Raw genomic sequence first — 12,736 nt, 5'->3', positions numbered from 1 at the left:
TTGTGAATCATGGTATCTTGAGTGGAAAATGATCTGATCTGTATTTATGCAACTATTTATATATACTTACAGTTTATATGTATCTATATTTTATATATATAGTATGAACTGTTAATTATAACCTGGATCTTTTCTTTGTGTAAGCCTGATGACATTAACCCTTTGTCAAGCTGTTCATCCTATATTCCCCCATTTCTACCTACACCCACTATGAAAACCTTAGGTATCATTAAGAGGGACACTGAAAACAAAACAGTGAAGTTATGTTTTGTATATGTTATGTATAAGGTGCAGTTTTTGTCAATACTCCTCCAAAAAGAGGGGAAGAAAACACAGAAAAGAGCAACTAAAATGATTAAAGGAAGAAATCAGTTGTGTGAAAAAGTAGGGCTTTCCAGACTGGACAGATGCCAGCCAAGAAAACAAGAAGATAATTAGGATATATAAAATAATGAGAAGTTTAGAAAAGTTAAAGATAATTTTTGTTAAATGGTTTTTCAACACTAGAGTTGTCTTCTGTTGGGAAATTACATTTTGATAAATATATATTTAAAAAATTTTTTTGACGTTTACTTATTTTTGAGAGACAGAGACAGAGCATGTGTGGGGAGGGGCAGAGAGAGAGGGAGACACAGAATCCGAACCAGGCTTCAGGCTCCGAGTTGTCAGCACAGAGCCCAACACGGGGCTCGAACTTACAAGCCGTGAGATCATGACCTGAGCTAAAGTCGGACGCTCAACCAACTGAGCCACCCAGGTGCTTTGATAAATGCGTTCTTAATGCCTGTGTCAATTTAGAAGTTATGCCTACCTTTGAAACTTAAAAAAGAAAAAAGAAGGACTCTTATTTAATTTAAATACTACTGTTTTTTTGAAGAATAACAAATTCTTAGTTGGTCCCTACTGCACACCATGCCCTATTCCAAGTGCTAAAAATGACAGGATAAATTAGAGCCCATCTATGTCCTTAAGGAATTTAGCATCAATAGGGGCAACTTTTATGTAAACATTAGAAGGCAATCATCACCTCATCACCGTGTTTGGGATAATGCTGGGCATAATGCTCTTACATTAAAGATAAGTGATCAAGGTTTCTGGTGTCTCAGGAGATGCAGCATCACGGAGGCTGGAAGCAGTTTGTGTATGGGAAGGTATAACTGAGGCAGTTTGGAATGACTGGCGCATAGTGGCTGTCACAGGCAAGATGGACACATCCTTGCTCTTGTGAAGCCTGTGTTTCATGGAAGACCCACAAAGTAAATACATAATGGGGGAAATTCAGGTAGTGATAAAGGCTGTGGGTTAAAACAAAAAAAGTCAGGTTAACGTGATCGTGCCTAGACAGTGTAAGTGAGAAGGGAGAGTGCATGACTTTGTTGTCAGGGAAAAAGAACCTCTCTGATACGATGACATTTGATCTATGATTTGGATAAACAGAAGGAGCAGAGCTTGAAAAGCCCTGGAGCAAGAGCTGTTAAGGCACAGGGAGCAGCAAGTGTAAATCCAAACATGGGTACTAGCTTGGTGTGTTTAAGGAACAGAGGAAAAGGTCAGGATTGATAGGAAGGGTGAGTGAGGGCTAGAACTGGCGTGGTAGGGGAGGGTGGGGAGCACTGGTGGAATGACTACACAAATCAGGTAGTGTTTAAATGCTTTGGGAAATGAAGGATTTTAAGAACGAAGGTGGCATATTAACCTTTGGCCGTTTTGAGGAGAGTGGATTTTAGGGGCAAGAACAGAAGTGGGAGCCACTCAGGCTGCTTTAGGGCTCCAGGGAAAGGATGAGAATGGCTTGTCTAGGATAGTACCAGCAGAGACAGGGAAGTGAGCATATTTGTAATGTATTTCAGAGTTTCAAAAGGTTATAGTGACCATTTGTCTCTCGTTTTTCTTTTTTGGAAGAATTTCAAACTTCTTATTTGCTTGTGTTATCTTAATATAAGTTGAGCAAGATGGAGATGAAGTCATAACTTTCAAATTTCTGAGCCAGACTGCAGTTTCAAAAAACAAAAACCATGCCCACCTAAATTAGAGTTTTGAGAGCTGGAATGAACCTTAGATGAATCTCTTGACGTGTCCCCTCCCTTCCATTTTAAGGATGAAGTATTTTGAGGTCCAGAAAGGTTAAGTGATTTGTTCAAGGTCATACCCAGAATATCTGGCTCCAAGTTAATGTCATTTCGACATAGTTTTGCTTTAATCTCCTTGAATTAGATCGTTGGCTTTGGAATAAAGAGTATTCTGCTAAACTTTGAATCAGTATTTATTGTGGTAAGTGGGTTGTATGAATACAGGTTTCGCCCTGCTGTCCGAAAGTGGAGCCTTCCCATGAAAACTTTCATTAGCAGAAGTGGTATTCAAGTGAAGAAGCAATTATCATTAATGTGATGTATATAGAAAAATTTTCCAACCCCCCCAAATTTCCCAGACCCAAAAAGTAACCACTCTCAGGGTTTTGTGATACCTTAGGACACATCTTGCTAATGGATGCAAAGAATAAGTTGAGAGAAAGCATAGATGCTCACAGGCACCGTTGAGCGCTACAGGCAGCTTGATGCTGAGAAGTCGGCTGTGGTTCCCAGGGAAGGAGCTCAGGGTGCCCCTCCTGCTGCTCGGGGAGCAGGCAACTCTTAGAACGGTTCATTGTAAAACAAACGCTGAATGCTAGTTTTGCTTTTCTTTGTAAAAGCGAATCCTCTTCAGATTTTTTTCAGTTGGCAAAAAACAGGTACTAATGGAGGTCCTCCCTAAAAGCAAAGTGCTGTAAGGGGAACTTTTGAAAGGAAGATAACTGCATTAAGATCTTTGCCATATAAATAGTAACACTAAGACTTCCCTCTCTCTGCCCTTGTTCTCCTCCTCTCCTTTCCTTCTCCCTTCCTCCTCCTCCTCCTTCTCTTCCTTCTTGTTTCTCTCCAAACTACCCCCTCCCTTCCTTCCTCCCCACAGATATTGCCATTGCTGCTCCCTATGGGGGCGAAGATAAAAAAGGAATTGTTTATATTTTCAATGGAAGATTAACAGGCTTGAATGCAGTACCGTCTCAAATCCTTGAAGGGAAGTGGGCTGCTCGAAGCATGCCACCAAGCTTTGGCTATTCAATGAAAGGAGCCACGGATATAGACAGAAATGGATATCCAGGTGCTTTCCTAGAAATACATACAATTTCTTAGGTTATTCAGTCCTAATAGCGAATAGTTTGTTACTGCTGTCTGGATTTACGTCGTAAGTTATTTCAGTTCAATACTTCAGTTATTGTTCATACCCCTGCTATGTTCTTTAAGGCACTGTTCTCATCACCGAAGGGGATATGAGACAAAGACAGCTGTATTTCCTGGGAGCTTCCAATATAAAACATATACTCTGAGTTTCTTCTTTTGTTGTCCTGAACTCTGTAATGAAATGTCAGACAAAACTTTGAAGGTTCATTCTAGCATTTTAAATGTCTCCTGTATTTTTTAATCATCTAACATTTTTATGGACTTGACTAATCATTGTGATTGTTAAAAGATACATTATCTCATTTAATTCTCCCAGTAAGGCTGGTGAAGCATATAGGCTAGCTTAGGTTGTTATTATGCCATTTTTATGGATGAGAAAAGATTGAGAAAGGTAATTTGCCTGAGGTTGCCTTTTGGTTTGAACCAGGACAGGAACAGAGGCCTTTTTCTAGCAATTGTATACTTTGGAGTATTATAACAGATCTGGTCATAATGGGTCCACTCTTTAAATGAGATATAATGCAGAAGATTTGATTTACCTTTATTATTGAAACAGTTCGTATGAGCCCAATATACAAGTGTGTTGAAGTGCTTTTGGAAATAGGACAGGAATGTGATTCTTGTCTGTTACTGTTATTTCAGAAGATTTTTTGGTTATAAATGCAGTATATTTGTTATAGAACTTTTAGAAAATACAGCAAAGCATATCTTTCAATCATTATTCCAATGCATTCATATATAGTTCTTTAACAAAACAGAATTATACTTTAGGCACTGTTAATAGCATATTTATTCACTCAAAGTATCAGAAATGTTTCCCCGTATTGCTAATTATTCTTCTAAATATGAATTATATTTTTCCCATTCTATCAAATGTATCAGATCTTACTTAAGTTTATTTTTGGGCATTTATATCCTTGCATATAATTCTGGTGCATACCTCTGATTATTTCCTTAGGACAAAATTCTAGAATTGCTGTGTCAAAGATACGGCACTTTAAAAAAAAAATCTGTTGATACATGTCATCAAATTATAATCCCATTCCCTCAAAAAGAAGGTTTTGCAGCTCTTTTTAAGCATTCACCAGAATGAGCAATCATTTACCCACATGGGTGCCTACACTGAGGGTCATCTGTTGTTTTTGTAAAAATAATATTAAACTATATGATAGGTAGAAATGTTACTTTGTTCTACTTTATAGTTTTTAATTATCAGGGAGGGTAAGCATTTTTGTTTATATGTATTTACTTTTGTAAATTCCCTTTTTACTTTTTTTTTTTTTTTTGCTCTGTTTCTATTGGGATGTTGTTTTCCTTTCTTTTTTTTTCCTTAGGACAGTGTCTTAAATATTGTGGATAGTAACCCCTTAACACACACACACACACACACACACACACACACACACACACACACATATCTCAGTTTGTCGTATTTGCTTTTTGGGCATAAAGAAGTTCTTAATTTTTAGGTAATCCAATCTACCCATCTTTATGGTTCCTTATGTACTTGTCTGCTTAGAAAGGGTTTCCTCAGATTTACCTTGGGTATATTGTGAAATAGAGCTCTTATTTCATATTTTCTTAATCACGAACCCATTGTACCAGCTGCATATAAAAATTAATGTATTCTGTTCTTGTTAATTTGAATGCCATCTGCTGTCCTTCTAAGTATTCTATGTATATGTAATGTGCTTTGTTTTGTTTTGTTTTTGTAACAAAGGGAAAAATTTATAATGAAATTTAGACTTGTAATGAAATTTTGCAATGAAATTGTAAAATCCACAGGCACTTATAAAACTTTTTCCTTTGAGGGGTATATGCATTTGGGTGATATACACTTCCTTATTATTGCTAATTTTTATAAAGTACCCTTTAAAAAGATTCTCATCTTTACAAAGTATCCATTAAAAATATTCTTGTCTCCCTGGATGAAAGATTAGTTTTATGTGGAGTGTATGCCATTTGATACCTTATTTAGGGTTTTCATATGTTTTTGCCTTTGAGATACTATCTTACAACCATTTAATGAAGAATAGTTTTGAGACTATGTCTAAATCTTTATCACATGAACTGAAAGTTTTATAGAATGGTATATGAATTAAAAAAATTATTATTATTATTATTTACATGTTTTTCTACTCTCTTTTAAGACTTAATTGTAGGAGCTTTTGGTGTAGATAGAGCTGTATTATACAGGTGAGCACGTTTCCATATCCTGTAATATAGGAATATTACCACTGTTTGAATTTCAGTTTAATTTTCTTGAAGTAATGATAAAATTTGTTCTTTCTAGTCAAGCCTTGCTCAGTCAGCATTTATACAAGGAAATCCCAAAGCAGAAGAAGGTGTAGATTTTTTTATTTAGAAACGCATTCAGAATTTTCTCTCTTTGTTCTTTAAATTATGTTCAAAGATGTTCTTCTGTGTTTTAAATCTCTCTTTAAAATTTATATGAGTTTACATTTTCCTCTAAAAGGCAAGAAGTTAACTTGATGTTTATGCCACAGCATTCTGTGACCACAGGGCAGTATGTAATGACTTCCCAAATCAATATTTTTATTAGAGCAATATATATAAATCCACATAACCTGTATTTCTCAGCTTCATTCATATTCTCAGTTATTTTCTATATTTAATCAATTCCTCATGCTTTAGACTATCATCTGGCATCCTAAGTAGATGAAGATGCTTACACTTTTATGGGCTATGTTTATACATGCCAGAATAACTAACCTGAGTTCTGTGTAATGGAATTTATGTTGGGTCAACTTGATTGTGGCTCTTGGGGCCACGTGTGCCCAATCATTTATCATGACTGAGTAGGCACAGTGCCGTGAGCCTACTATATTTTTATACAGGGCTTAAACCTGTACATCTGAACTTTGGAAAACTATTTATTTTAATTTATTATTTCAGTTTTTAAAATTGCTATTAAAAGGTAATACATATAGGAAAATGCATGTAGTAAAAACTCAATCAGAAAGGACATAAACAAAAATAACATACTTCCTTTCACGCCAGTTACTAGTTTATGAGTATACCCTACCAGAATTATTCTGTGCATTAAAAAATTATGTGTATGTGTTTGCGTATGCATCCTTTGTACATGGTGGGTTTTTTTCCTGTCATATAAAAATTATATTGGATATATCTTAGAGATCATCTTGTATCCACACAGATGGATTTATGTCACTCATTTCCCCTACTGTATTGCATTGCGTTAGGTAGATACCCCACAACGTGGTTAACCATTCTGCTTTCGTGGACTGAGTTCAGATAGGATGGCCACTTGTCCTGCTTTGCCTGGAACTGCGGGATTTACCAGGATGTGGGACTGTTAGTGCTAAAGTCAGGATGGTCTTCAGCAAACAGGGACAGTTTGTCATTCTGTGTTTAGATTGTTTTTATTCCTTTTGCTGTTATAATAATGCTTTAGAAAACGTTGTTATATATACAAAAAATGTAAACCTAAAATGCTTAGATCAGTCTAATATTGTAAATAACTTTTTGCTTTCCTTTCTTTTTCTTTCTTCTTTCTTTTTTTAAACCAGGGCCAGACCAGTTATAACTGTAAATGCTGGTCTTGAAGTGTACCCTAGCATTTTAAATCAAGACAATAAAACCTGCCCATTGCCTGGGACAGATCTCAAAGTTTCCTGGTAAGGGCATTAGTTTAATAATATTTACTATTGTTATTATTGGTACAGTCATTATGAAAACAATTGAAAATGAAGGGGGGGCTGAAATATTGCAGAACAGTTTCTGTGTGTATTACTCTCTTTTCATAGATTGGATTATAGAAATGTTGTTCCAGAGTAGATATGTAGAAGGCTCTAAAAATATGCTACAAACTACTATAAACTTCATTAAAAAAAATGATGCATGCTCAATGAATATATTAAAAAAGACAAAAAAGCTAATAAGATCTCAGAACTCATTTATTATTTGATTCTAAACTGACCCATGAACAGTTGTATGAAAAATACATCATTTAATTATTATGAAATATTATTAAATGTTAAATAATATTAAATCTATAAGTAGTATATTACCAATATAATATTCTTCTTGTTCTTCTTGTTCTTCGTGTCCCCTAACTAGTTTCTAAAGAAAAATACAATTTTTTGTAAGTTTAATATCGGAATTCTTCTCTAGTCCAGTGTTTCTCAAGTCTTCATTATTTGTATGCTATTTTTTGCTAGTGTATGATTTTTGCTATACTTTCATTCTACCTGTATTTATAATTAAAATAATTTTTTTCTTTAAATCAATTCATGTTTTACTTAAAAATATTTTAAAATAATATGGAGAAACCCCAGTACCTTTCTCATACATGTCAAAATAAATATAAAATTAAGAAAAACCTTGGCCCATATACTAGTAAAATCACCAAGAGTACCTCACTTTGGGGAACACTGTTCTTTAAGTTCCTTGGTTACTCAAAAATCAAAGAACTTTTACAGATGCAGTGAGGAATGATTAGAAGCTGGGAAAATTTTACTTCTAAGAGGCTAATGAAAAAATAATTCTGATTTTGTCTTCAAATTGTTATAGTTATTAGAAAACATTTTTCAAAATTTTATTTCTTTCATTGGATTGCATTAAAAATTTAGTAACATTTTATCTTATATTGATTGGCAGTGAAGTTTTCAAGATTTTAGCTTTAAGTTTTATGGCCTTCCCTTCAATCACCCTGCCTGCCCCTGTGAAATTGCTAGTAATATATTTAAAAGTATGCTAATAACTGTAAAGCTTTGAATATACTAACCAGAGCAGTAGCTTTTGTATCTTTTTGGTTATGGCACATTGTATGAAATACATTTTGTATCATAATGCAGTAAATACATGTGTATAATTAAAACAAAAGTTCCATGAAATCTTACCCTTCAGTCAGTTTTATTTATTTGATTTATTTTTTTAAGATATTGGTTGACACAACCCACTGAACTGATTTCATGACCCATTAAGAAATCATGAAGAACACCGTTCTAGAGGAGCTTTCTAATTAAAGGAAGCTTGGTGGGGGCTTTTAAAAAAAAGAGAGATTATTTTACGTCTGGCCCATCCTTTCTCTCACTTAGATTTATCAACAGGTTCTATAAATTTGAGAGGAGGTTCAGAGATTCTTTTTTTTTTTTTTTTTTTTTTTTTTTTTTTTTGAAATGAAGATACCATGAAAGGAAAGGTGCTTAAATTACTGAAGGATGAGTTAGGACATTCTGTGTATTTTGTGTTTCATGTTTCAAGAATGTTATTATGACATGAAGAAAGACATAAAAGGCTTCACTATATAAACTGTGCATTAGAAATATGAGATTTGGGGGTGATACTCAGCAATATGTTTAAACTGGATTACAGGATTTGTATATATTTTTATTTCTCTACAGTTTTAATGTCAAGTTCTGCTTAAAGGCAGATGGCAAAGGAGCACTTCCCACGAAAATTAGTAAGTATTCTATGGAAAAATTACAGAATGATTCTGCATATACAGCACTTAAAAATGTTTCAGGATATTTGAATAGTTACTCAAATAGTTGTTATTGTTGTTCTTTATTTGGATATGTATGCTTAAAGGCACCTAGCATTGCAACATGATTACCTTGTTGACTCTTAATTCAGATATAAATACATATTTATTTGTTGACATTGTGAACAGAATAGCCCATTGAATGGTAAAGATGGCCTTCAGAAAGTTAAACACTTACCAATGAGAGATAAATGAATTCTAGGGGAAATAGGTATCATTGTTTATAAATAGATGATCTACTGAAAAGTTCATATTTTATGTCTCAGAGAAACCCCCAGCAATCTAAGCAGCAGAAATGCTTTAGATATAGTGGAAGTGGGAGAAAAAGTTTGGGCCATCCAATTTACCCACACGGCAAATTCCTAACTTGACTCTTCCTTTCCAACATATGGTTTATATGGTCCAGAGAGCAAGGCAGGAGAGCTAAGTAGCCAAGATTGGTCATTGTTAGTGACAAGTGCTGAGAAGCCACTGCAAAGCAGAGGAAGAGGACTGAGTTTGCTGGGTGTGTGTGTGCATGGAAGTTCACATAGAGTGGCAAGGTGGGGTCCTTGGAAGATGACTAAAGACCTGTAGGGAATGTCTGGAGGAGTATTTTGCACAGAGGAAATGGCAATTTCAAGAGGCCTGAGTCAGGAGCATGCTTAGTGTGTTTGAGAGACACAAGGAGAGTGGTGTGGGTGGGTAGAACAGAATTGGAAGCAAAATCACCCTGCATTTTAACCCAAAGTTAACATGAGGTTCAACATTTAGAGAAACTTAGAAACTTGGTTTTAATGTTGAAGAAACTACTTAAAGAAGAGCTGAATCTTAGAAGTAAGTCACCCTAACACCGTGCTTCAGACTATTGGTTGCATGTTTGCTTTAATAGAATTCTTGATCTAGTCAACTATATTAGGTCACCTGCTTCACGAGGGACATATTTATCTGACAGTCTGATATGGTAGCTTCATTAAAAGTAGTAGTTGCAGGTGATTCAAACTGTTTATTTGTCATAGTGTTTAATAGAATAATATGGGTGCATATTAGTAAATATTAATCGCAGTCAGTGGGAAATTGCTGCTACTTGTGTTAATGGCGGGAGTCGTAATTCACATATATTTCGTGCTCTGAACTTCTTCCTCTCGGCCTAAATTAAAAGAAAAAATTCCCCTTGCATCCGATAGTTATTTTACTACCATCATTATCTATTGTATGAATTAATATGTGGCTTTACTTTGGGGATAGTTGGATTAATTATTAATTAGCAAATATTCAGGATTAATATGTTGTAGTCTCAATACAATGTATACACATTTTTAGTGAATTATAAGGAAATTGCTTCTTAAGGAATAAATATCTTTGTTTACATGAAAACTCTAGCTATCTAGGACAGATAGGTGTTCATAACGATTATATTAGTTATAAATCCTTTGTATAGATTTCCAGGTGGAGCTTCTTTTGGATAAACTCAAGCAAAAAGGAGCAATTCGACGAGCACTATTTCTCCATAACCGGTCCCCAGGTCACTCCAAGAACATGACTATTTCAAGGGGGGGACAGATGCAGTGTGAGGAACTAATAGCATATCTGCGGGTAAGAGATACTTTTCTCCTTCATCGTCTTTTACTTTTTACTAAATTTTTTCCTTTTCATCTAAATGACTCTCACTTTGTGTGAATTTTTGGGTATTAAATCAAAAGGAAAACACAGAAGAATACACTTGAGGAAGTTTAGCTTTTTAATGTATCAAACCTGAGTAATGGATTTTTCTTCCTGACAAACTGGATATTTCAACTGGTCTTTCTGCGACATTGCTACTGAATAAATTATAACAAACCTATTTCTTAAATATTGCTAGACTCTCAAAACATAAAATAAATCCCCACGGTCCAAAAAAAATAAAAATAAAAAATCAGTTAAAAAACTACATTGGCAAAATTTGACTTGTGACTTGTGTGCAAATACGTGAGCCAGAGTGTCTGGGGAAGGATGAACAGTAATTGCAGATACCAGTGGCACAGGAATTCAGACTCATCTGGGACTTTTGCAAGCCAGGGGTCTGACTTGAGCCTCCTACTTGCCATTATATAGAAGAATACACACACACACACACACACACACACACACACACACACACACGTATATGTGAATATATCTATATATATTCATTGTTTTTTTGGTAAAAGCAAAAACAAAAACAATCCAAATAACCTTTGATAGGAGAATAGATAAATACATTATGGTTATTATTATATGATGAATATTACTCAACAGTAAAAGTTAACCTCAGCTACTTGCAACAGGATGGATAAACCTTAACAAGAATGTTGAATAGAAAGCACATTACAGAGGGGCGCCTGGGTGGCTCAGTCAGTTAAATGTCCGACTTCGGCCCAGGTCATGATCTCACGGTTCGTGAGTTCAAGCCCCGTGTTGGGCTCTGTGCTGACCGCTTACTCAGAGCCTGGAGCCTGCTTCGAATTCTGTGTCTCCTTCTCTCTCTGCTCCTCCCCCGCTCATGCTCTGTCTCTCTCTCTCTCTGTCAAAAATAAATAAAAACATTAAAAAAAATTATTAAAAAGAAAGCAAGTTACAGAAAAATGCACATGACCTCACTTTTAAATGAACACAAAAGGAAAAGCAAACAGAAGAACATATTAAGGACATATACAGTGTAGTAAAACTACTGAAAATAAACGAGAATGGTGTACTTAAAATTTAGAATGGTGGTTACCTCTGAGAAGAAAGGCCGAGGGAAGAAATGAGAAGGGAGTACATGGGTAACTTAAAAATTATTGGTAATATTTGGGGCACCTTGAGTGGCTCAGGCAGTTAAGCATGCGACCCTTCGTTTCGGCTCAGGTCATGATCTCCTGGTTTATGGATTCGATCCCTGTGTTGGGCTCTGCACTGGCCATGTGGAGCCTGCCTGGGAATCTCTCCCTCCTTTCTCATCCTCTCTGTCTCAAAATAAATAAATAAACTTAGAAAAATTATTAGTAATGTTCTAATTCTATTGGCTGTGGAGTGCCTGTTTTATTAACATACCCTTGTATATTTTTGTATGAATCAAGTATTATAAACAAAAATTGATTAAGCGTCCTTGCTGAATAACCAGTCTTTTTGGACATTCTATTCTTACTCTTATATATTGTAGTTTTTCAGAGTTTTGGTAGAATTGGATCAAGGTCGAACATGGCTGCCTTTGTACTGTGCACTTACAGATTTTTCCAGATACTTTGATGTCGTAGACTGATGTTATCATTGATTGGACGCTTTTCTGTTTCTAGGATGAATCTGAATTTAGAGACAAACTCACTCCGATTACTGTTTTTATGGACTATCGGTTGGATTACAGAACAGCTGCTGATGTGACAGGCTTGCAACCTATCCTTAACCAGTTCACTCCTGCCAACATTAGTCGACAGGTACTGTATGTACTATCTCCACTTATCACTAATTTTATACTTTAATTTTTTTAAAGTCTTACACTTCATATTTTTAAATATCATAAGGGATTGCTTTTTAAATGTTGGTTTCTAGTCAAAGTCAGAGGGGAAGGTATCTGAATTTTCAGGTCAGAGATACTTGAAGCCACTCAGAACTTAGTTATGTAGAGAAAGACAGGGTCATATTCATAAAACAGTAAAATAGTTCAAGGAAAACAAAGTGCCAATGTATTTACATACTATTTTAGTATTTTGCTGAATAAGTTTTATATCTATGTTTTCTCTGATTTACATTTTAATTGTAAAAAATAGCATATGTATACACATATGTATATGTAGTATGGAAGTCATTCTTTTCATCAAATCAAACAAAATTTCTTAAAGACTATATTACAATATTTTTAAGAAAGTCCTGTGTAAAACCCATGTATTCAGATATTGCATTTCCTATTTCTTCCGCTTTTTTATTGCATGTTTATACTGTTAGATTAATAGTTCTACTCCCACAGAATACTTTACCCTAAATTTAGGTTGTTATATCTTCTTTGTCTAAGTTA

General features: G+C 34.9%; 1 protein-coding gene across 2 annotated transcripts in view; it reads left to right on the top strand.

The window, feature by feature from the left end:
• The window catches only part of ITGAV (integrin subunit alpha V), a 93,747-nt gene that overhangs the window by 58,534 nt on the left and 22,477 nt on the right, over positions 1–12,736 (top strand). For both annotated transcript variants that reach the window (XM_047870107.1, XM_047870108.1), the window contains exons 13-18: positions 2,950–3,141; positions 5,372–5,417; positions 6,773–6,880; positions 8,609–8,667; positions 10,169–10,323; positions 12,021–12,158. In XM_047870107.1, the coding sequence (XP_047726063.1) occupies positions 2,950–3,141; positions 5,372–5,417; positions 6,773–6,880; positions 8,609–8,667; positions 10,169–10,323; positions 12,021–12,158 (698 nt within the window). The remainder of the gene's footprint in view (positions 1–2,949; positions 3,142–5,371; positions 5,418–6,772; positions 6,881–8,608; positions 8,668–10,168; positions 10,324–12,020; positions 12,159–12,736) is intronic.

This window comes from Prionailurus viverrinus, chromosome C1 (genome assembly GCF_022837055.1).
Source record: "Prionailurus viverrinus isolate Anna chromosome C1, UM_Priviv_1.0, whole genome shotgun sequence".
Lineage (NCBI taxonomy): Eukaryota > Metazoa > Chordata > Mammalia > Carnivora > Felidae > Prionailurus > Prionailurus viverrinus.
The sequence above is the reverse complement of the archived record's forward strand: the minus strand, read 5'-3'. Positions and strand labels throughout refer to the sequence as shown.